Source organism: Muntiacus reevesi, chromosome 3 (assembly GCF_963930625.1).
Source record: "Muntiacus reevesi chromosome 3, mMunRee1.1, whole genome shotgun sequence".
Classification (NCBI taxonomy): Eukaryota; Metazoa; Chordata; class Mammalia; order Artiodactyla; family Cervidae; genus Muntiacus; species Muntiacus reevesi.
In genome coordinates, this window is record NC_089251.1 from 210,592,142 (window position 1) to 210,618,579 (window position 26,438).

Genomic DNA, 26,438 nt, shown 5'->3' on the forward strand with positions numbered 1-26,438 from the left:
GAGAACTCGGGCATAGTATCTTATATATAAAATGTAATACCATGTAGCCAATAAAAATGATGCATTTTAGTTATTGTCAAAGGATGACAATGTAAAATTGTGCTCAATGAAAAAGCATATTACAGAAAAGGATGCATAATATTACCCTATCTATATAAAATTGCCTATCTATCTACCTGTCTCCCTACCCCCATGTATCTAATAGAAAGGCTATCTAGAGGGAAAGTTTAAAAATACTGATACATTAGGTACTGATTATCTCTGGACAGTGAGAGTTCAGTTGCTTTGTTCTTATTTAAAAACACTTTCCTCTTTGAATTGTTAAAATAATTATAAATCATTTCCCCCAAAGTAATCAACTATCTTTATCTTTAAAGAATCTGCCTGCAATCCAGGAGACCCAGGTTCAATCCTTGGGTTGGGAAGATCACCTGGAGAAGGGAATGGCTACCCACTCCAGTATTCTTGCCTGGAGAATCCCATGGACAGAGGAGCCTGGCGGCCTACAGTCCATGAGGTTACAAAGAGTCAACACAACTGAATGACTAACTCTTTCTTTCATGTTTACAGTAGTAAAAATAAAGAAAATAAAACAACCTATAAAGACAAAGGGATAAAGTGACCTACTAAGTGAAGTAGCAGATGATAGCATCACGTGCAGGCTATGTTAAAATTTAAAACTATATAAAAATTATTAGACATACAGATAGTGGTAGAATTACAGAAAAAAAGAAAACAATTTACCTGTTAATATAGTTGGGATTATGGTATTTTTCCATTCCATTTTTATTGTATAGTGCTATGTATTTTATTATCATATACACATATATTGTTGTTGCATAGTCTCTAGTGTTGGAAGTGTTAGTTGCTCAGTTGTGTCTGACTCTTTGTGATCCCATGGACTGTAGCCTGATGGGATTATCTCTGTCCATGGAATTCTTTAGGCAAGGATGCAGTGGGTTGCCATTCCCTTCTCCAGGGGAGCTTCCCGACCCAGGGATCGAACCCCGGTCTCCTGCATTGCAGGCAGATTCTTTACTGTCTGAGCTACCAGGGAAGCCCTGTTCGGTTGCTAAGTCGTGTCCAACTTTTTGTGACCTCATGGATTACAGGAGGCCAGGCTTCCCTGTCTTTCACTATCTCCTGGAGTGTGCTCAAACTCATATTCATTGAATCAGAGCTGCCATCCAACCATCTCATCCTCTGTTGCCCCCTTCTCCTACTGCCCTCAATCTTTCCCAGCATCAGGGTCTTTTCCATGAGTTGGCTCTTTGCATCAGGTGGTCAAAGTATTGGAGCTTCAGCTTCAGAATTAGTCCTTCCGATGAATATTCAGGGTTGATTTCTTTTAGGATTGACTGTTTGATCTCCTTCCTGTCCAAAGAACTCTCAGGAGTCTTCTCTAGCACCACAATTTGAAAGCATCGATTCTTTGGCACTCAGCCTTCTTTATAGTCCAATTCTTACATCCATACATGACTACTTGGGATACCATTTGTTGGTATTATTCAGTAGCTTAGTTCTTTGGAACCCCATGAAGGGCAGCATGCCAGGCTGCCCTGCCCTTCAGTATCTCCTGGAGTTTGCCCAAACTCATGTTCATTGAGTTGGTGATGCCATCCAACCATCTCATCCTCTGTTGCGCTCCTCTCCTCCTGCCCTCAATCTTTCCCAGCATCAGGTTCTTTTCCAATGAGTTGGCTCTTTGCATTAGTTTGCCAAAATATTGAAGGTTCAGCTTTACCATCAATCCTTCCAATGAATATTCAGGGTTGATTTCCTTTAGGATTGACTGGTTGGATCTCCTTGCTGTCCAAGGGACTCTCAAGAGTCTTCTCCAACACCACAGTTCGAAAGCATTAATTCTTTGGTGTCAGCCTTCTTTATGGTCCAGCTCTCACATCTGTACATTACTACTGGAAAAAACCATAACTTTGACTATGAGGACCACCTTCGGCAGTGATGTCTCTGCTTTTTAATGCACTGTCTAGCTTTGTCATAACTTTCCCTTGAAGGATCAAACTTCTTTTAATTTCGTAGCAGCAGTCATTGTCCACAGTGATCTTGGAACCCAAGAAAATAAAATCTGCCACTGTGTTCACTTTTTCCCCATCTATATGCCATGAAGTTATGGAATCAGATGCCATGATCTTAGTCTTTTGAATGTTGAATTTTAAGCCAGCTTTTTCACTCCCCTCTTTCACCCTCATGAAGAGGCTCATTAGTTCCTCTTGGCTTTCTGCCATTAGAGTGGTGTCATCTACATCTCTGAGGTTGTTGATATTTCTCCCGGCAATCTTGATTCCAGCTTATGATTCACCCAGCCTGGCATTTTGCATGATATACTCTGAAATAGAAGTTAAATAAGTAGGGATGACAATATACAGCCTTGACATACTCCTTTCTCGATTTGGAACCAGTTCATTGTTTCATGTCCGGTTCTAACTGTTGCTTCTTGACCTGAGTACAGGTTTCTCAGGAGACAGGTAAAGTAGTCAGGTATTCCTATTTCTTTAAAAATTTTCCACAGCTTGTGGTCCACACAATGAAAAGCTTTAGCATAGTCAATGAAGCAGAAGTAAATATACATATGCCTATTTTACAAGTTCTTGTATTAAGCCAACACCTATTTCCCCATTAGGTTTCATTCCTTGATAATAGTTTACTCTCTGAGGCCACAAAGCAAAAGTCTAATTTCTTTAAAACATGACAGATCTTTAAATATTTAAAGACTTGTTCCTTCTAAGTCTTTCTTTTTCAAGAAAGCTTTGTAAGTTCAAGCACTGTCTTACTCATCTTTGTATTGCCAGCAGCTCTGAAATAATGTCTTAAATATACCAGGCAATCAATAATATTAGGCACTTGTAGAGATGAATATGAAATCCCCTCAGTATTCTGGTAACATTTTCCCAGTATGTTTTCATTTGTTAACATACTTCTTAAAATATGACTTTTAGTTTTCTTTTACTTCCTTGTATTCCTTGTCTCTGGTGACCTTCTCAAACCCACTCCAAACATTCCACTCCTGTGGCTATAGCCAATCCTGAAAAATAGCCTTACCTGGGAAATTCAGACTTTCCATTCTCCAGTTCGCCTGTCCTTCTGGCCCACTTGTTCCCTCACACCCAGTCTAGCCTATCTCATCAGTACCTCTCAGTCAACTTTAACCATGTCCACAATATACTTCCTCACCTTGCTTTCATTTCTGAGCCTATACATTACTTTTGTTTTTAACAATATAGCATAATTTCCTTTGGCCGACAGTCCATGCATTGCAAGCTAGTGTAAAAAATACCTTGGATGTCTCCAAGACTTTTCCAAGTCTCTACCCACAATGCTGGGAAGCCATACCTTACAGAAGACTGCTTCCGTTACAAATCTAGAATTGCTGAGCTCAAATGGTTCCTCAGTGCAACACTGATTCTACCACACTAATCTCATTATTTCATTCCCCCATTCACCAAAATCTCACACCACATCAACATTCACCAAATTTTTAATCCCCAATTTTGCCATTTCTCTGAACATATAACTGTCACTCCACTTTCCTAGAGAAAATATAAGTATACAAACTTCCTCAACTTCTTGCCAACCAGAAACCATGGATATTCTTAATAACAAAAGTCACTAAAAAAAAAAAAGAAGAAGAAGCTAAAGTATCTATATATACAAAGAAAGGACAAATAAGTACAAAACAATGTGTATGTCCGTAATAATCAGTGAAAAATAAAAATTAGTTTGAAAAAGCATACAATTTTTGTAGAAAGATTAAAACCTATATACAGTTGCCTAAAGGGAGGGAAACTGCAGTGAAAGGGAGATTTTTCCCAAGTATATGTGCTTCTGTAGGTTTAGAATTCTGAATCATATGAAAACATTGTCTTAAAAAATAACAAATAAAACTTGTGAACATAATCATGCATGTCCTTTCATGCTTTAAAGTCCCTGATGCAGTGCCTGGGGTGCGGGGTAGGGATGGGAAATTATTCCTTAATGAGCACAGAGTTTCAGATGGATGGTGGTGATGGCTGCACAACAACATTAGTAAGTGTGAATGTACTTATCACCACTGAACTATAAACTTAAAAAGGGTGAAAGTGGGAAATTTCCTCAAGCATATTCTACTGTAATTTAAAAAACCCACAATAGTAATAACTAAAAAACACAAAACACCCTCCAATGCCTTCTTACTGCTATTATGATGAAGAACAAGACTGTATCATTATGACTCCTGCCTAATTCCATCTTGTCTTGAAATCCTCTCAAGAGGATCAATTAGCTCAAGAATATTCGGCTGAACTGAACTTCTTTTAGTTCCTCAAAAGCGCAGCAGTCTCTCTTGCTCTGAGCCTTACCACAGAAAATTCCTCTTCCTAGAATGTAGATAAACGTCACTTACTCACAGGATGCCTCTTCAGTCCTTTCTGACTTGCTTAGTCCATTTCCTTTACTTCCCTTTTATGGTACTCAATACAACTAAAATTATCTGGTTAGTATTTGACTAGAAAATTCAATGAAGGCTGGGACCACTTGAGTTTTGTTCTCTAATGCAGGGATTCCCCAACCTCCAGGATCTAATGCCTGATGATCTGAGATGGAGCTGATATAATAATAATAGAAATAAAGTGCACAATAAATGTAATGTACTTGAATCATCCTGAAACCATTCTGCTCCCCCTCCCTCCCCCAGGAGGAATGAAAACCTCAGGAATGAAACCGATTCCTGAAGCCAATAATGTTGGGGACTGCTGCTCTAATGCATACTTGATACCTAGTGTATAGCATGACAATAACAGGTACCCTATAAATATTTTTTGAATGAATAGATTAATTCAAAATTTAACCATACCCCAGCTGTGGTCTAATCAAAGAGCAGAGTAGAACCATCCTTTATACTGGGTGTTATTCTGATTAGTGTGCCCTAACATTACTTTATTTTTATCAGTTATGATAGACACTTGACTTTCATTTAGCCTGCTGCTGCTGCTGCTGCTAAGTCACTTCAGTCGAGTCTGACTCTGTGCAATTCCATAGATGGCAGCCCATCAGGCTCCCCTGTCCCTGGGATTCTCCAGGTAAGAACACTGGAGTGGGTTGCCACTTCCTTCTCCAGTGCATGAAAGTGAAGTGAAAGTTAAGTTGCTCAGTTGTGTCCGAATCTTCAAGACCCCATGGACTGCAGCCTACCAGGCTCCTCCGTCCATGGTATTTTCCAGGCAAGAGTACTGGAGTGGGTTGCCATTTAGCCTAGGGTTATTCAAAACCAGAAGTCTTTGTGAACTGAACTACTGATAATAGGTGAGGATTTCTCAAATCCTTTCATACAAAGCAGACATTCGAAGCACAAGTGCAGAATTTATCCTATTAGTTTTTAGCTACTTATTTTTCAAACTTATCCCGTATATTAAGTATTTTTCTCAGATTCAAATTATTGGCAAGTGGAATAGACCTGATCTCTATGTAGCCACGGCTGAGAATATTAAGTTCAACACTGCTGAGGACAAATTACAGTGCATTTCCACATAAGACATTTACTGATGCTGACATGACCTACTCATTAACATTTTTGTAGAATGACCATACATATCTTATATGTACTATCACCCAGCATTTTCCCTGTCATAAAAATTTAGACAACTATTTCTTTTGAGAAGTGGAATGGGCACAAAATACAAGCTAGAAAGAAAGTTCATAAAATTTGATAAATTACTATAAAGATATTCTTAACCTTCGAGCATGACACCAGGGAGGTGGCTGCTGCTAACAGGATGCATGGCTGGACTATCTCGTGTCCTTTTTTCTTTGTAAAAGAACATTTATTAAAGTTACCCTTGCCTAAGTCTTTCTTACTGCCAGGAAAAGTGAAAAATAATGTAAGAGGAAGTGACACAGACGGCAAGCCATTTAACCTCACCAGGTATCTATAAAATGACAGAGGGGGACCACCTGATCATGAAGTCTTTCTAGCTCTAATTGGCTACTGGTTGAAAATTGAATGTGCTATCTTCTTCAAATCATATTTGAATTTACAGCTTCCTCTAAATATAACCCAGTGGTGTGAATGATGTAAGGAATCTTGAATATGAGATGCTCTGATTCAGGAATACTTTCTCTGTGCCTTTCAAATCAAGCCAGATAGGTAGTTACCTATACCTAAACTTCTCAAAATTACTTCACATAAGTATTATAACTCTGTTTGCCATCATTTATGTATTTAATAAACTTTACAAAGGCAAAGTTCTGTTTTACCTCAAGCTTCATTTAACTTTATTTTTAATATAGTCATAACAGTTCAAATATAAAATAAGGGTTTAGAATTGAATAACTCACCATAATTTGGTTTCTGCAGAATAACAGTGTGAAAATGACAACTTTATAGATTCGGAACACTACAGGAAAAAAAAATTAACATTCTACAAACTAACTTAAAATGCCATGAAGTGCCTTGATCTGAATCAGAGTCTATGGAAACAGTGCTTCCAAGGTAAAGAAGTAAAGGAATAACTTGAAACTTATGAAATGGAATCTGAAAGAAAATGCCTTAAGAGGCGTGAAAACAGTCTTGAAATAACTTTCTCTAGTAAACATGAAGGGTTTCCAGGTGGCACAGTGGTAAAGTATCTGCCTGCCAATTCAGGAGACACAAGAGATTTGGGTTCGATCCCTGGGTCGGGAAGATCTCCTGGAGAAGGAAATGGCAACCAACTCCAGTACTCTTGCCTAGAAAATTCCAGGGACAGAGGAGCCCGGCAGGGTACAGTCCATGGGATTGAAAGAGTAACAACACCACTGAGTGACTGAGCATACACACACAGGAAACAGGAAATAGAACACAATCTCCCCAATCAAGCATTTCATAAAGATAAACTTTCCTTTCAAATAGTGCCTACATTCAAAAGCAAGAAAAGGACAGGTATACACTTCAAACACTTATATTTTCATGTGGTAAGTCCTAATCAGAAAAGAAGAAATGTATTCTGACCACTTAGGTTTACCTAGTCCCCAAAAGACAAATGTACTAATGTGCTAACGTGTTTGTTTTATGTAGGCAAATTTTTGGCATTTATAATCTGTAAGGACCAGGATTAAGGACTCCCTAACAATATCCAGTATTGCATCTATTTGGTATTATATTTTAAAACTGTTTATTATTATCTGTGTACAACATTTCAATTGTAACCTTGTGCTGCTGCTGCTGCTGCTAAGTCGCTTCAGTTGTGTCCGACTCTGTGAGACCCCATAGACAGCAGCCCACCAGGCTCCTCCGTCCCTGGGATTCTCCAGGCAAGATCACTGGAGTGGGTTGCCATTTCCTTCTCCAATGCATGAAAGTGAAAAGTGAAAGTGAAGTCGCTCAGTCGTGTCCGACTCTCAGAGACCCCATGGACTGCAGCCTACCAGGCTCCTCCGTCCAAGGGATTTTCCAGGCAAGAGTACTGGAGTGGGGTGCCATTGCCTTCTCCAACCTTGTGCTAGGACACCTTAATGAAATCTCTTTGCTTTTGAACATTTCTCAGCTCATTATCTCAGGTCTTCTAAACAATGATATCAGCAGCAAATAATGATAAATTTGTGTTTTTCTTTTTGAATTTTACCTCCTGTTTTTCTTTTGAGTAGTTAAACTAATGTCCCCAGAATAAAGGTAAAGTGCAAAGACAATTAACCCCTTGCCTTGGTATTAGTGTTTCATGTGATGGTTGCTTTAGGCTTAAAACATACACACACACACAAAATATATTTTATGCGTTTACATTTATATAAATATCATACACGAAATGAATAACTTATATTCAAAACTTTAATTGAAGATGAATGCTGAACTTCATCAAACTACACCTCAACATAAATGTAGGAAATGAAATGAAGCTTTTCCTTTTCATTATTAACATGGCTAATTATATTAACAAATTTCCTAATATTAAACAATGACAGCACTCCTGATATAAATTCCATTTCCATATGGTTAATGTATCAGGCTTTTTAACGAGTTTATGGTTTGTATTAATACAGAATATTTCTCCATTTATAGTCTTAATCCGAGCTTTCACTGTCAAGCGCCCAGATTCAATCCTTGGTCAGGATTAGGGAAGTAATCCTGCTACTGTATGGCACCAGAATGGAATGAATCAGAACGTCTCAGCCGCACGGGGTTATTTCAGGGAATCGCAGAAAGGAAAAAATAAAACACACACACACACACACACACATATACTGAGAAAAAAAGTGGGATTCATATCAAACATAAAGAGCTGACTTCCACTATATACAAAGATTTCCAGTATATTATTAAGATTAAGAGTCAATAAACTTAGTAGAATGAAGGGCAAAGAGCACAGACAACTGACAGGAAAAAAGTATAAATGACTCTAGAATTATGAAAAAATGTTAAGCTGTATTTAATAACATAAGAAGACTGACATGCATTAAAACTACTATCAGATCACACTGGGAAAGAAAAATAATTTCTCTTTGAATATGTCAGTAAGGTGTGAGGAAAGAGATAATCATACTGCTGGTAGGAATATAAATTGGTATAAATTTTGAGAAGCATAATTTGCAAATGTCTAAAAAATATACAAATGCAAATGCCCTTTGTATGAGCAATTCCATTTATAATAAATTTGTGTTACAGACTTATTCCCATGTACTGAATATATAACACGGAGCACTAAAATATCTAGCAATTACTGAGTGCTCACTATGTGCCAGTCACTATTCAAGACCTCATAACAAAAGCTCATTTAAGTCACATAATAACTCAAAGGAAGGAATAATTATTCTCTTTTTTGAGCTGAAGAAATTGAGGGATAGAGAAGTAAAGTTACTTTCTTAAATGAAATACCTGGTAGGTATTGAATGTGAAAATAAAACATAGGTAGTCTAACTCTAATTTTGCATGCTCTTTGCCACTATATTTTTTTTTTATTTTTTTTTCTTTGCCACTATAATGCATAGTAGACTGCATAAATAAATTATAATGCATCCAAGCACTGAAATACACCGCAACATTTAAAAGGAATATCGAAGCTTTTCTAGGAGCTGATATTCAAAGACCTCCAATATACAGTAGGTGAAGACAGGAAACTACAGAACAATGTGTACAGTATAATACTATACATGTAGAAATAAAATGAAATAATATTGTACATACATAACCATATGTGTTTTTCATGCATACATTACCTACAGAAAAATATATAAGAAACTGCCAACACTGGTTACCTGGGAAGGGAAATGGTTAACTGGAAGACACAAGCAAAATGGCCACTTACTTACCATTTCTGTACAATGTGCACATCCATCTGGTTGACACAAATAAATAATTTTAAAAATGAAAAGTAAAAAAGAAATAAAGAAAAACTTCCATTACCTACTCCTTTTTTTCATTCTATATATGGGTCATTCACCCAAGATTTTACTTCAGATTATTCCATAGCTACCACAAGTTTATAAAACCCTGGGGAAAAAAAAATTAACAAAGCTTAATGTTCAAGGTAAATAGGATTAACACTTAACAGAAAATAGTTTTTCGTACCTGACATGTGCATTACAGTATCTTTTGGCATACTCAGTCCATGTTCCAAATTTTTGTGGAAAGAGAGCTTCAATCTGCATGAAAAGCTGTAACAACATAGGTATTCTCAATGTGCTGTAATGTTTTCAAGTTAATTGCTGTTACTATAGGTACAGTTAATGAAATAGTAAAAACAAAAATGTACCTCGTTTCCCTCAAGGCTCTTCCTTCCCCTCTACCTACCCATCCCTGCCATCCTGTTTTTCAGGACTAACTCCTATTCCTTTCTTCAATATATATTTATATATTTTGTATGCCTATAAATGCATATTTATAATTCTCTTTTATTTACATGATCATATAACATACACAATTAGAATATTTTCCCCCAAGTCTACTTTAGACATCATTAAAGTACATATACATCTATCAATCATCTATCCATCCATCCATCCCCCATCTGCATTTCTAATAGATGGGTTTATACAGTACATTTTTAGAAATTATGGCATGTTTTTAAAATTTTGATAGATGCTACCATGGTGCATTGTAAAAGGATGGTACCAATTTATATTCCCATCAATAGAATCATAAAATCTTTTAATTTTTATAACTTTAATAGGATGTATACAGCATTTCACTGTTAATAAGCTTTTTAAAAAACAACAGTTTTATTGAGATATAAATTCATATACCACTTTTACTGTTCATTTTTAAAGTGTATATTTCAGTGGCTTTTAGTATATTCAAAATGTGCCTTGATCACCACTATCTAATTCTGGAACATTTTTATCACTCCAAAAATAAAATCTATACCCATTACTAGTCAGTTTTTATTCCCACTCTCTCCCGAACTTGGCAACCACTAATATATTTCCATCTCCAAGAATTTGCCTATTTTGGACATTTCATATAAATAGAATCCTAAAGTATGTAGTCTTTGTGTCTGGCTTTCCCTTAGCATAATGTCTTCAAGGTTCATCCATTCTGTAGAGTATATTAGTACTTTATCCTTTCTACAGCTGCATTTTGTTTATCCATTCAGCAGTTATAGACACTGGCTTTTTTCCACTTTTTGGATATCATCATGATCAGCTATATATTCAATTCTCTTGGGTATATACCTAGTAATGGCATTGCTAGGTACTATAGTAATTTGATTTTCAATTTATTAAGGAAATGCCGAAATGTTTTCCAAAGCGGTTTTGCTGCTTTGAAAAGTGTGACAGTGTTAGTCCCTCCCTCGGTTGTGTTTGACGCTTTGTGACTGCAGGGACTGTAGCCCACTAGGCTTGTCTGTCCATGGAGTTCTCCAGGCAAGAATACTGGAGTGGGTAGTCATTCCCTTCTCCTGGGGATCTTCCTGATACAGGTATTGGACCCGGGTCTCTTACATTGCAGGCAGGCTAAGCCATCTTACCATCTAAGCCTCCAGGAAAGCCTTTACATCCTTTTTATATGACAACATACTCCTAAATAACAAATTGTCCAAAGAAGAAGAAACAAGGGAAACTAGACAAGACTTTGGAATAAATGAAATTGAGACAATAACATACCAAAATTCAGATCCAGTGAAAGCAGTGCTTAAAGTAAAATTATATCTGTATATGTTTATTATTAAAAAAGAAGAAAGTTCTCAAATTAACCATCTAACTTTTAACATTAAGACACTGGAAAAGAAGAGAAAACTATACCCAAAGCAAACAGGAGATATAATAAATTAAGACTAGGATGGAAATAGAGAACGGAAAATACAGAAATAAATCAATGAAACAAAAAGTTGGTTCTTAAACAGATCAACAAAATTGACAAAATCTTAGCTATGACTAAGAAAAACAAGATGACTCAAATTACTAAAATTAAGAATGAAAGAGGGGACACTACTCTTAGCCTCACAGAAATAATGAAATATTATAAGAAAATTCTATGCATGAATGTATGCCAATATATTAGATAATTTAGATGAAATGGGCAAATTCCTAAAAAGATACAATACCAAAACTGATTCTAAACTAAATAATCAATCCTAATAAACATTTATTCAGTGAAGAGAATGAGTTGTTAACCTAAATCCATCTACAAGGAAAAGTTTAGACCCAAATAGCTTAACTATCAAATTCACCAAATATTTAAAAAATACCCATGCTTTGCAAAATCTTTAAAAATATAGTAGAGAAGGGAACATTTTCCACATCATTCTTTGACACCAATAATACTTTAATAACAAAACTGGACCAAGATAAAATAAAAAAACACTACAAATCAATATCTCTTATGAATACAGACATAATGATTGTCAACAAAATATTAACAGACTGAATCCAGAAGTATATGAAAGGATTATATATTATGACCAAGTGAGTTTTATCTTAGATGCAAGGTTGGTTTAATATGTGAAAGTCAATTATTATACTGTAGCCTATCAATAAAGGACAAAAACATATATATGAGTACCTCAATAATGAAGAAAAGGCATTTGACAAAGCTCAACATCCTTTCGTGATTAAAAACTCAATAAACAAGAGGTAGAAAGGAACTTACTCAACCTGATAAAGGAAATCTACAAAAACCCACCATTAACAAGGGTTTAAAAAAGGCAGAGGAACCAGAAATCAAACTGCTAACATTCTTGAGATCATAGGGAAAGGAATGCAGTTCCAGAAAAACATCTACTTGTGCTTCATTGACTGAGCTATCAGGGTTTCCCTGGTAGCTCAGAGAGTAAAGAATCTGCCTGCAATGCAGGAGACTCGGATTCTATTCATGGTCCAGGAAGTTCCTCTGGAGAAGAAAATGGCAACCCACTCTAGTATTCTTGCCTGGATGGAGAATTCAATGGACAGAGGAACCTGGCGGGCTACATTCCATGGGCTCACAAAAGAGTCAGATACTACTGAGCAACTATCACTCTGCTTCATTGACTAAGCTAAAGCCTTTGACTGTGTGGATCACAGCAAGTTGGAAAATTCTTAAAAAGATGGAAATACCAGACCACATTACCTGTCTCCTGACAAAATTGTATGCAGGTCAAGAAGCAACATAACTGGACATGGAATAACAGACTGGTTCCAAATTGGGAAAGGAGTACATTGTCACCCTTCTTATTTAACTTATATGCAGAGTATATCATGCAAAACGCTGGGCTGGATGAATAACAAGCTAGAATCAAGGTTGCCCGGAGAAATATCAACAACCTCAGATATGCAGATTACACCATTCTAATGGCAGAAAGTGAAGAAAAACCAAAGAGCCTCTTGATGAGGGTGAAAGCGGAGAATGAAAAAGCTGGCTTGAAACTCAGCATTCCAAAAGCTAAGATCATGGCATCCACTTCCATCACTTCATGGCAAACAGAAGCAGAAAAAGTGGAAGCAGTGATAGATTTTCTATTTGGGGGTTCCAAAATCACTGTAGATAGTGACTACAGCCAAAAAATTAAAGGATGCTTGCTCCTTGCAAGAAAAGCTGTGACAAACCCAGACAGCATATTAAAAAGCAGAGATATCACTTTGCCAACAAAGGTCCATATAGTCAAAGCTGTAGTTTATTCAGTAGTCATGTATGGATTTAAGACTTGGACCATAAAGAAGGCTGAGAGCTGAAGAATTGATGGCAAGTCAATCCTAAAGGAAATCAACCCTGAATATTTACTGGAAGGACTGATGCTCAAGCTGAAGCTTCAATACTTTGCCCACTTGATGTGAAGACCAGACTCATTGGAAAAGGCCTTCATGTTGGGAAAGTCCAATTCAGTTCAGTTGCTCAGTCATGTCCGACTCTTTGCGACCCCATGGACTGCAGTACGCCCAGTCCATCACCAACTCCCGGAGTTTACTCAAACTCATGTCCATCGAGTCGGTGATGACAACCAATCATCTCATCCTCTGTCGTCCCCTTCTCCTCCCACCTTCAATCTTTCCCAGCATCAGGGTCTTTTCAAATGAGTCAGCTCTTCACATCAGGTGTCCAAAGTATTGGACTTTTAGCTTCAACATCAATCCTTCCCATGAATATTCAGGACTGACTTCCTTTAGCATGGACTGGTTGGATCTCCTTGCAGTCCAAGGGACTCTCAAGAGTCTTCTCCAGCACCACAGTTCAAAAGCATCAATTCTTCTGCACTCAGCTTTCTTTATAGTCCAACTCTCACATCCATACATGACTACTGGAAAAACCATAGGTTTGACTAGACGGACCTTTATTGGCAAAGTAATGTCTCTGCTTTTTAATATGCTAAGTTAGTCATAACTTTCCTTCCACGGAGTAAGCATTTTCCTTCCATGGAGTAAGTGTCTTTTAATTTCATGGCTGCAGTCACCATCTGCAGTGATTTTGGAGCCCAAAAAGTAAAGTCTGTCACTGTTTCCCCATCTATTTGCCATGAAGTGATGGGACTGGATGCCATGATCTTAGTTTTCTGAATGTTGAGTTTTAAGTCAACCTTTTCACTCTCCTTTTCACTTTTATCAAGAGGCTCTTTAGTTCCTCTTCACTCTCTGCCATAAGGGTGGTGTCATCTGCATATCTGAGGTTATTGATATTTCGCCTGGCAATCTTCATTCCAGCTTGTGCTTCCTCCAGCCCAGCGTTTCCCATGATGTACTCTGCATATAAGTTAAGTAAGCAGGGTGACAATATACAGCCTTGACGTACTCCTTTTCCTATTTGGAACCAGTGTGTTGTTGCATGTCCAGTTCTAACTGTTGCTTCCTGACCTGCATAAAGCTTTCTCAAGAGGCAGGTCAGGTGGTCTGGTATTCCCATCTCTTTAAGAGCTTTCCACAGTTTACTGTGATCCACACAGTCAAAGGCTTTGGCATAGTCAATAAAGTCAGTTCCAATCCCAAAGAAAGGCATTGCCAAAGAATGCTCAAACTATGGCACAACTGCACTCATCTCACACGCTAGTAAAGTAATGCTCAAAATTCTCCAAGCCAGTCTTCAACAGTACATGAACCGTGAACTTCCAGATGTTCAAGCTGGTTTCAGAAAAGGCAGAGGAACCAGAGTTCAAATTGCCAACATCCGCTGGATCATCAAAAAAGCAAGAGAGTTCCAGAAAAACATCTCTTTCTGCTTTATTGACTATGCCAAAGCCTTTGACTGTGTGGATCACAATAAACTGTGGGAAATTCTGAAAGAGATGTTGGGAAAGATTGAAGGCAAAAGCAGAAGCGGGTGGCAGAGGATGAGATGGTTAAATAGCATCACTGACTCAAACGGATACGAATCTGAGCAAACTCTGGGAGTTAGTGAAGGACAGGGAAACCTGGCATGCTGCAGTCCATGGGTTCGCAAAGAGTCAGACGTGACTTACTGGCTGAAGAACAAAACAAGGTTAATACTTAAAGGTGAAAGACTGAATGCTTTCTCATAAGATTAGGAACAAAATAAAGATGCCCACACTTGCCATTTCCATTCCAAGCTGTACTGGAAATTCTAGCCAGGATAACTAGGCAATTTAAATACAATCTTGCGTACAGAAAATCCTAAGCAGTCCACTGAAAACTATTAGAAGTAATGAATGAGTTCGCCAAGGTTGCAGTATACATGGTCAATATGCAATCGACTGTATTTCTACAAATGAAATTAATAAAAACAATTCACTGACAACAGCATCAAAACGGATAAAATATTTAACAAAAGAAGCAGAAGACTTATCCTATTACAACTACAAAGCACTGTTGGAAACTTAAAACATACATAAACTGAAAGATATCTCAAGTTCATGGGTTTGAAGACGTAATATTGTTAACATGGCAATACATTCCAAACTGATCTACAGGTCCTACACAATAGCTATGAAAATCTAAGCTGGATTCTCTACAAAAGTAGCCAAGTTATTAAAAATAATTCTTAGGAAAATTCAAGGGACCTAGAATATTCAAAATGATTTTGAAAAAGAAAAACAGAGTTGCAAGACTCACACTAGTTTTAGAACTCCTAATTTAGAATTTATAATCTTATACTTTTTTGGTGAAGAATCCAAACATCCCCAGTTTGTATAACCATCATAATCTACAAAACCAGGATTTACCCTTGCATGGAATAGCACGTATCCTGGGTGAGGCATGAAGGTACTGGCATGTAATTACATGGGACATACGGACCACTACCATATTGTCAGCGTTCGCTTTCTTATTGTAAGTAATCAATAACTGATTATTCATTTTACTATCACCATGTAGAATACACCTATCTTTTATATACTCCCATTCTGAAATGATACATTTTGTGTATTTTTATAAAGATATAATGAACCCCACAATCCAGGGACATAATTTTGGAACATAAGGAAATTACCTGGGGTCCACTCTTCCACTTCTAGTATTTACAGCAAAAATATAAAAGGTAAATTGAGAATTTTACCATCATTCTCTATGTACTTTTATGTGTCTTTCAGAAGACTTCCAGAGCAGAGAACAAATGCAGAGCCATGGTAACACTAGGAGAGATGTGACGCCATAGCTCTCTAAGAGCTGGCTTATTACAAATGTATACTAAATATAAAAATCTTGTAATAAAGGTAAAAGCCATATATAAATATACCTATAAGCATGGCTAAGCTTCACACATACATAGATAAAAACAGTCATGGTAACAGATATATTTAGCCATAAATAGAAGCCTAGAATTTTCCAATGTGCTCTTACAGCATTTGCAGCATCTAATTTAAAAATTATAAAAACAGTGTTTGATTCCATTTTTTCTTTAAGCCCAAAATACAAGGGATTTAATACCTCTTCGGGTCTTCCCAATGCTGGAGTTCCTGTAAGCAGAATGGCTCGTTTGGCTTTCTGTACAATTGGCAATAAAATCCGGCTGCGAGTGGCACTTCTGGACTTCATGTAGTGTGATTCATCTACAATAACGACTTTGAAGTTCTGATTATTCAGTGCATCTATCAAAGTCTCCGCATCTGTGGTTAAAAGGCCATAACCCAGAACTGTCACTTTGCTGGTTGATATTCTCCTAGAAAACATAATCCATGTACTTAAAAAATATTTTGGTAACCAATGTATCATAGACAATGCATTTCTTAGGGAGAAAGAAGAGGAAAAATAAGAAGAGATGATACAATGCTGAAACCCAAATGTCTCTTAATTTACCATCTTCAAATATGATAAATCAGAATCCGAATTTAAAATCTGGTTAAGAAAACTAAATTTTTAGTTAAATGGTCTTTGGAATATTTTGGCATCCAGGTCGTCACATTTTGCTAGGATAATAAGAAAATTACTTTCTGGGAATATTTGCTTCAGTGCATCTAGAACTCTTGCATATAAAGTAGGTAACTCGAAGATTAGTTGACTATACAGTGAAGGTCAGCAGTGTTTTTCATCTCAGGTGCTACTGTGATTTTGAGCAAGATGATACTTCATGTTACAGGTCTATCCAGAGCACGGCAGGGCATTTCACATTCTTGAACCCTCTCATTAAAGGCCATTAGAGTCCTTATCACTGTGACAACAAAAGTGAGGCCCTGGTGTGACATAATTCATATATTTATAATATTCTTTATCATACTGTAATGAAATTATTCATTTATATGTTTATTTCCCTTATTCTATTATAAGATGGGTGAGGACAGGGAATGTGTCTTATTCATCTTTGGATGTACAGTGCTGTGCTCCCCATGAGTCTGCAGAATGAGATAATTAGAAAAATAAATTAATTAACAATAAAATGTATCACTTTTTCATTTTCTATATGACCAGTGAAAAATACAGGACAGTGTCAAGTCTTTTGCAGTTCTCTACTCTCTAACAGAAAATTCAGATCTCCTAAAGAGCCTAATACGAGTACTAATATTAGTACTAGAGTACTAATATGACAATTTTTGCATTTTCTTCTGAAGGACAACTGCATTAATACCTTGGATAAATCCACTCAACATAGAGACTTATGAATTTGCTCCTGTAGTCAAATACAGGAAGAAGCTGCATGAGAAAACTTTGGGGCTAATATTACTAAATTAGATACACTAAGAGTAATATATAAAAGACAAGGGCTTCAAATGTCACTGTAGCTGCTGTCCTGCCATGTCTAGACTAATAGACAGTCCAGGCATAACTGGTATATGACAAAAGGAAGTATATGTATTTGCAGTAAATCCATGTTGCCACTTGTTGCTATATACCTAAAACTATTTAAGTACCTGGAAGACATTGGGTAAGTTTTTCTGCCCTTAGCTATCATCCTGCAGAAAAGTTACATGCTGGGGTTGAAACACTATCTAACAAACCCCAAATGCTATTCATTTAAAAATATTAGCCTCTGTTTTAATTGCAAGAGTATAGTTCCAAAATAGTAATAAAAATTACAAGACTTAAATGCTATAAATATGATAGAGGAATATTTTAAGAATACTTTAATGTAAACTTTTAAATAAAGTATAGCTTACAGAAAATGATTATAGAGGCAATAATAAATTCTACATTCTCTAAACTATTAAGTCTTAAATTTCATGCAGTTTTATTAAAAAAGAGGAAATTTTTCATAATTATTATCTACATTTTATTTTGACTATGCAAATATAGTGTGTAAATTTTCTGGGGCCCAAGAAGACATATTTTACTGAATTAGAATTCCAAGGCTGAAAGAGAAAAAGGTAGCTAGCTATTTTGTCTGGTTCCTCTTTCCACATTCACAAAGGCCAACTTTATTTCTACAAATACATTTTATGTTAACAATCTTAGAGAATAAAATATAGAAGAATAATACCACACAAAAAACAATCTAACAAAGTATTACATATTTATTTCTAGTAGAAACATAACTTTTTATCTGTGGCTCAGAAATGGTCATTTTGAACTTCTAGGAACATGACAATTTGCATAATTCACCTAGAAACTCAATGTAATAAATTATTAATATTCAAATTGATTGGTTTATTCCAATGGCTGGAAAATAAAATGAGAAAAAGATAGTAACTATACTATGAGTTTAGAATAAGGACTTCAAACAATCACAAAACAAATATTTTCAATACAGAAAATATTAAAACTATAAATTGAAATAATAAAAAAGTAAAACTGCCTAACATTAATTTTGAGTTACACATAAAAATTGCATATAAACTAACAACTTAGAAGGCAAAACCTGCCACAGTTGCTGATAATAAAGCTCACAAACTTCAAGTTAATCACTGAAAAGTTGGAAAATTTATTTTTCAACTTCACAATAGTGAATTTAAAGTATATTTAAGGTATATACAAAATAGGTATATTCATGCTTTTAAAGCATGTATATTTTACATTTTAAAAATATACCATAAAGGAACATATAACATAAAATATATGGTTGGCTTTTAGATAGGTAATTCATATTTTAAAATGGAAAATAAAATTCTCTACATTACTTCCTTATGGGGAAACAATGGAAATAGTGACAGACTTTATTTTCTTGGGCTCCAAAATCACTGCAGATGGTGACTGCAGCCATGAAATTAAAAGATGCTTGCCCCTTGGAAGAAAAGCTATGACCAGCTTAGCCTATCAAAAAGTAGAGATATTACTTTGCCAACAAAGGTCCATCTAGTCAAAATTACAGTTTTTCCAGTAGTCATATGTGGATGTGAGAGTTGGACCACAAAGAAGGCTGAGCACTGAAGCATTGATCCTTTTGAACTGTGGTGTCGGAGAAGATTCTTGAAAGTCCCTTGGACTGCAAGGAGATCCAACCAGTCCATCCTAAAGGAAATCAGCCCTGAATATGATTGGAAGGACTGATGCTGAAGCTGAAGCTCCAGTATTTTTGCCACCTGATATGCAAAGAGCTAACTCATTAGAAAAGACCCTGATGCTGGGAAAGATTGAAGGCAGGAGGAGAAGGGGATGACAGAGTATGAGATGGTTGGATGGCATCACTGACTTAATGGACGTGAGTTTGAGCAAGTTCCGGGAGATGGTGAAGGACAGGGAGGCCTGGTGTGCTGCAGTCCATGGAGTTGCAGAGTTGGATATGACTGTGCAACTGAACAACAACATTACTTTCTTAATTTTAAATTCTTCGATATTTCATTCCAAACACTGCTATACATTAATTATACACAGGAGGGCTTTTTTTGTTAAAGTTTAAAAAAGTTGTTCTTACCCAACATCAGTTTTATTCTGGATGACATTGATTTCTTCAGGACTCAGCTCTGGGATCCACTTCTCTATTTCCTCAGTCCAAGGATACCTCAGAGATGAAGGGACCACCACTAAAAGAGGCCATTCCGCCTTATAGAAGTAAGCGATGCCAATTGCCTGAACTGTCTTTCCTAGACCCATCTAAATTAGAAACAAATAAATAACGTTCAACTATTAAACATTATTAAACAAATTAATAAAAGTTTTTAGTCCAAGAGCAGTTATATTACTAGTTACCATTTCAAAGTTTTAAGGCATAAAATTCAAGTACAGAGTCCAAAGTTTTCAAAGTTGAAACAAGATCCAGATGAAGATAAATTTTTTCTATCTTGTATTTTAACAACAATTGAGGATAAATTAGGCAGGACATGGGAACAGGTTAAGATAACTTAGGAATGGACACACATGCATACACACATACATAAAGCACACATTATAGAATTAAATAATTTAACATCTTAATATTCTATACCTCCTTCCAAGAAATAGCACACAACCCAACCTTTAGCCCTATAGAGTCGAATTTAAGATTTACCTAATGGTAAATCCTAGCTCTAAGACAAAAGAACAAGCTTTTACAAAACTTACTTTTGTAAATCTGAACCATAGAGTGATTATATACCATTATATATGTTTCCTAGTCCTTAAAGCCTTCCAATCCTAAAAGCTGAAACCCACTTAAATTAGGTTCTGGGACCAACTTAGTTCCAAGACAGTAGAGATTTAAGATTTGAGAGAGTCTTTAAATCTCTTAACAATTTAAGAGATTTAAGAATCATCACCTGGCTTGGGATCATTAGTGTTACTTCTTTCCTGCATCAACTCTGATCACTGGCACAGTTCCAGAAACCGAGTCGCGGCCTTATTGTGTGTGTGTGGACCATACCACAAATCCGTGCCATAGTTGTGAGTTCCTGGTTTTGCTTCCTTTCAAGGTTTCATAACTCATTTTCTTAATCTCAGTTTCTCTAGAAACAGGGCTCTCTTTTCTGCCTCAGTATCTTAGGGAACAGGATTCCTTCTTTGGGACTCAGATTCTACCACCAGGTGCTTACATTTTACTTGCTGCTAAATTTACACAGTATCAGTGAGCTGCCTACCTGGACTTTGGTGCATTTCACTTAGTGTGACTAACAGTGCTCTGCGTTGGCCTGCCAGGCACCAACTGATGAACCAGTGTTTAAAACTTCCTAATACTGTCTGCTCCTGAGATCAAGGATGTAGGTCTTCCCGGATAATATGAAATGTAGAGGAAAACAGGCAGGATATTCTGAGATAAACAGGAGCAATATTTTTTTTTCAATATATCTCCTGGGGAGTAATGGAAACAAAACCAAAAATAAACAAGCAAGACCTAACTAAACTTAAAAGTTTGCACAGCAAAGGAAACCATAAACAAGATGAAAACACAGTCTACAGAATGGGAGAAAACAGTCGCAAACAATATGACTGACAAGGGACTCATTTCCAATATACACAAAAACAACACATGTTTCAATATCAAAAAGACAAACAATCCAGTCAAAAAATGAACAGAAGATCTAAATAGACATGTCTCCAAGGAAGACATACAGATGGCCAACAGAAATGAAAAGATGCTCAATATCACTAATATTAGAAAAATGCAAATCAAAACTGCAGTGAGGTATCACCTCACACTACTTAGAATTGCCATCATGAAAAAGTTTACAACTAATAAATGCTGGAGAGGGTGTGGAGGAAAAAGGAACCCTTCTACACTGTTGGTAGGAAAATAAATTGGTGTAGCCGCTATAGAAAAGAGTATGGAAGTTTCTTACAAAGCTAAAAATAGAGTAACCATATGACCCAGTAATATCACTCCTGAGCATGTATCTGGAGAAAACTGATTTGAAAATATACACACACCTCAGTGTTAACAGCAGCACTAAACCCAATTAAAAACCAAATCAGTCTCCTTTCCTTGGAGAGCAAAGGAAAGTCATGTCTTACTATATAGCAATAAGCAGGCACTGTGATTTAAACGAAAAGTTTTCCTTGAGTTCTGTAGCTTGAGCGAGAAATTTCAGAATCTGACTAACTTGGAATCACTGAAAAGAACAAATTCCTGAATCTGCATAACTGATCAGGTATCTGAATTATCTGAAGATAATAGCCTATCCTGGTTGGACAATTCACCTAAAAAATAAGATTCCAGTCTGTTTTTATCTAGTTATCTTTCATGGAAACAACCCTAAATTCATTATCTCTTTGTTAAAGATCATGTAGTTAAATGAATAATGGTGATTTCTAGAAACTAGAAAGATTTACCTATACAAAGTAAAGCAAGCAAAGCAATCAGTTGTTAATGCTCTTAAGTATTTATTTTTTAGGTATTTGCTGTTGCTTGTTCCTTTTTTGGGCACCATCAGTACAAGATAGTTTGACAGGACAAATTCAAACAAAACATGATTCCAAATTAAAAAACTATATTAATGTAGTCTCATGTTCCCATTAAGGATCCTTAATTAAGGATCATTAAGAAATGATGCATAGCATAGAATAGCTGTGCTTTAGATAAAATTTATCAAAAGGAAAATAACTGTATGAAACTATTTTTATTGGAGAAATAAACTTTCAAATTATGTATTTAGGTTTCAATATTTTGCAAATAAGTTTAAATAGCCTAACATTCAGTTATAAAAGCAATAACACACTTCAAGTAATTTAAGCACAAAGAAGTAACCAAATTCAAAAGGTGGTTCAAAGCTCTTGGCTTTAACTACCATAGAATTTGTTAAAGTAGAATAATACAGTGTTTCAGAACAATTAAGCCTAAGTCACCTATTTGGAACAAAATCCTTGACTCAATAATAATACAGTTGTTTAGGTAACTACAAAGGAGGAATTATAAAGAATATACTAACTTCAAGAGAACATTTTATCAATATTTTAAAAATAATGAATCACTGTTATACTGGGGAGAACAATTTTACACTTTCTAAATGTCTTCTTCCATATTAGTTAGTTCAGTCGCTCAGTCATGTCCGACTCTTTGCGACCCCATGAATCGCAGCACGCCAGGCCTCCCTGTCCATCACAAACTTCCGGAGTTTACCCAAACTCATGTCCATCGAGTCGGTGATGTCATCCAGCCATCTCATCCTCTGTCGTCCCCTTCTCCTCCTGCCCCCAGTCCCTCCCAGCATCAGGGTCTTTTCCAATGAGTCAACTCTTTACATGAGGTGGCCAAAGTACTGGAGTTTCAGCTTCAGCATCAGTCCTTCCAATGAACACCCAGAACTGATCTCCCTTAGGATGGACTGGTTGGATCTCCTTGCAGTCCAAGGGACTCTCAAGAGTCTTCTCCAACACCATAGTTCAAAAGCATCAATTTTTCGGCGCTCAGCTTTCTTCACAGTCCAACTCTCTGTATTAAGATCAACTAAATAACAATGGTCCTGACATCCTAATTTCTGTTCCCCACCCCCCCATTATGATAGCTTTTAGACAGCAATTGTATACAGAAGATGCCTGGTGATTGAAAATTTTTGAAACATAAAATTTTGCTGATTTTCAAGTTATAAGCAGCTTGTAGCTTTTAGGGTTGAGGTGTGGACTGTCTTTAGAATAGATGGTCTATTTGTTCTAGAAGATACCCCTTTGGAGGGCCCTTTTAGGTGTGTAGATTGAAAATTTTAATGAAGAACTAAATTAAAGAAATCCACATAGAAAAATGTGAGACTGAAATCCTGTGTTGTATTATTCATGATTGCTAAGGAAGTGTAGGTTTTAGCAGAACTATTTAAATATTCTTAATTTTCTTTCCTACATAGAGGTTTAGATGATCTATCTGAAAATTATTGTTTATTCTTAGACAAGTGAGAGAGACTGTGTGTCCATTCATGTGTGTCTCACAGGGGACTCGGAGCAGGAAAGAGACCACAGGAATATGGACATGCAGGCCTGATCTTTACTCAAGAATGAAGAGGCTGCACTTTGGGAACTGCGCTGTCACACATTCCCCATGGTCAGACCCTGCCTCATGAATGGAAGCAAGATTTTCCCTGAAGGAATCCACTAGGATCACGTGAGGCTGGAAAGGAAGCGGGCCTTAGAGGGCAGCTTGTGTTGTTCAGCCGCTAAGTTGTATCCGACTCTTTGTGACCCCATGGACTGTAGCACACCGGCACCTCTGTCCTCCGCTATCTCCTGGAGTCTGCTCACATTCATGTCCACACAGTCAGTGATGCTACCTAACCATCTCATCCTCTGCCGCTCCCTTCTCCTTTTGCCTTCAGCCTTTCCCAGCATCAAGGTCTTTTCCAATGAGTCAGCTTTTCCCATCAGGTCAGCAGGATAGGGCAAAAAACTTCTCTCTCTAAAGACAAGACAGTGTGTGAGCTGAGGATGAACCACGTGAGTTGAACTCAAGTTGGCTTTACTCGAAAGCACAGCTCACTGAGGCCCACAAGGCGGATAGCAAAAAGTGATGCTGTGAGAAGGCTCTGCAGTGGACAGTGACTGGATCTGAGCAAATGTATTTTACAGGTCTACAAGTGAAAGTCACCCAGTCGTGCCCAACTTTTTGCAGCCCCATAGACTATACAGTCCATGGAATTCTCCAGGCCAGAATACTGGAGTGGGTAGCCTTTCCCTTTTCCAGGGAATCTTCCCAACCCAAGTTTTGAGACCAGGTCTCCCATATTACAGGCAGATTCTTTACGAGCTGAGCCACAAGGGAAGTCCAAGAATACTGGAATGGTAGCCTATCCCTTCTCCAGGGGATCTTGCTGACCCAGGAATTGAACCAGGGTCTCCTGCATTGCAAGCAGACTGTTTACCAACTGAGCTATCAGGAAATACCCATAAATGTACTTTAAGGACACCATTTCTGGTGTTAGTAATTAATTGCTACAGCCTTAAAACTGAAGTTTTATTCTAATCAAGTCTCTAGGAAAGTTTGATTAAAAGTCACAACTTTAGAAATGGGATAAAGTATCCATCAACAGATAAATCTGAGGGAAGAGTATAAGGATGTTCTTCCTACTATTCACATCCCTGTAAAGTTGAAATAATTTTCAAATAAAAAGCTAGAAAAAAAGTTAATGCTCTACAACCTATTATCAGTTGTGCTGGAAGAACAAGAATACTCTCCTATTTTTTTTAAATTTTTTAACTTGAAATATAATTGCTTTACAATGTTGTGTGAGATTCTGCTGTAGAGTGAAGTGAATCAACTATATCTATATACACATATATCCTCTCCCTCTTGAATTCCCCTCCCATCCCACCTCCATCCCACCCCATCTAGATCACCATACACAGAGCATCAAGCTGAGTTCCCTGTGCTACATAGCAGTTTCCCACTAGCTATCTATTTTACACATGGCAGTATATATACGTCAAAGATACTCTCTGAATTCTCCCACTCTCTCCCTCCCCCACCTCCCATGTCCACATTTCCATTCTCTATGTTTGTGTCACTATTTCTGGAGGGTTGTCCTATATTCTAAAAGAAGTGGTCAAGAAGAAATTATACTAACCTATTCTGCTACTGCTGCTAAGTCACATCAGTCGTGTCCGACTCTGTGACCCCATAGATGGTAGCCCACCAGGCTTCCATCCCAGGGACTCTCCAGGCAAGAATACTGGAGTGGGTTGCCATTTCCTTCTCCAGTCATGAAAGTGAAAAGTGAAAGTGAAATCGCTCAATCATACCCAACTCTTTGTGACCCCATGGACTGTAGCCTACCAGGCTCCTCCGTCCATGGGATTTCCCAGGCAAGAGTACTGGAGTGGGTTGCCATTGCCTTCTCCGACTAACCTATTCTAGACAGTACTAAAAGAAGAAAAACTTCCAAATTCTCTTTAGATTACTTTAAAAATTCAGCATAACATGGATACTAAAACATTAAAGGCAACACAAAAGATAATCAAAGATCAATTTCACATGTATGCATTGGTGCAAACATTTCAAGTAGACTAAGAAAACAGAATTCAGTAGACCAGTAATAGAATAACATTACCAAGAGGACTTTAAGTCCAGGAATAAAAAATCTTTTTGGTGTAAGAAATTCAGTTACTATAAGTCATATTAATAGATCAAAGGGAAAATGTCATATGCTTTAGATGCTGAAGAGGCAACTAAAAGTGTGACTTTTAATTCTTGATAAAGCTCTTTTTTTAATTAATTATTAATAAAAGGAAAATCTCTTCACATTAAAAAAAGTATGTATCGCAACCAAAAAGGCTGTAACATATTTAAAGGAGAAAAAACATTACCATTAGTATCAGAAACAGGAAAAGAAAATGAGAGCTATAAATATTAGAATAGATGGGCAAAAAGTGTATTAGTTACAAATGATGTGACTATGTACTCAGAAATCAAAAGAATCAACAGAAAAATGATTATTACTATTGGTAGTAATACCTAAGTATTATCTAAAAAATTTTGGTAAATAACTTCTTCCAAAATACAACAAAAAAGTCTGGTCCTTTGGAAAGATTATTCAAAACAAAGCAATGAAATAAAGGAGAATGTAGGAAAATGACAAATACGTGTGGGAACTGAAGCTATAATAAAGGCAGCATTTTGAAAAAAGTGGTTTATTCAATTAATGATTTAGGAAAATTGGTAAATTAAAGAAATCTGAATATGCCCCAAATTATGTCTAAAAAAACTTTATTTTCAGCTGAAGGCAATTAAGAAGTAGTAAATGCAGAAAACGCTTCCTTCTTTCCACCTAAAGGCAGGAAATAAATTCGCCTTCTGGCCACAGACTCTTATTACTCCAGGAAGGAACCAGACAAATCTACAAACAAACCTCATT

The 26,438-nt window shown here is 36.7% G+C and overlaps 1 protein-coding gene across 5 annotated transcripts in view; it reads right to left on the minus strand.

Moving 5' to 3' along the window:
- Positions 1-26,438, minus strand: part of ZRANB3 (zinc finger RANBP2-type containing 3) — a 264,527-nt gene that overhangs the window by 102,626 nt on the left and 135,463 nt on the right. For 4 of the 5 annotated variants that reach the window (XM_065931454.1, XM_065931453.1, XM_065931455.1 and 1 more), the window contains 3 exons: positions 19,610-19,788; positions 16,255-16,486; positions 9,536-9,621 (listed from right to left, as the gene is read on the minus strand). In XM_065931454.1, coding sequence (XP_065787526.1) covers positions 9,536-9,621; positions 16,255-16,486; positions 19,610-19,788 — 497 coding nt within the window. Of the gene's footprint in view, positions 1-9,370; positions 9,393-9,535; positions 9,622-16,254; positions 16,487-19,609; positions 19,789-26,438 lie in introns of those variants that run through there. The other variant, XM_065931457.1, reaches the window with a different exon arrangement.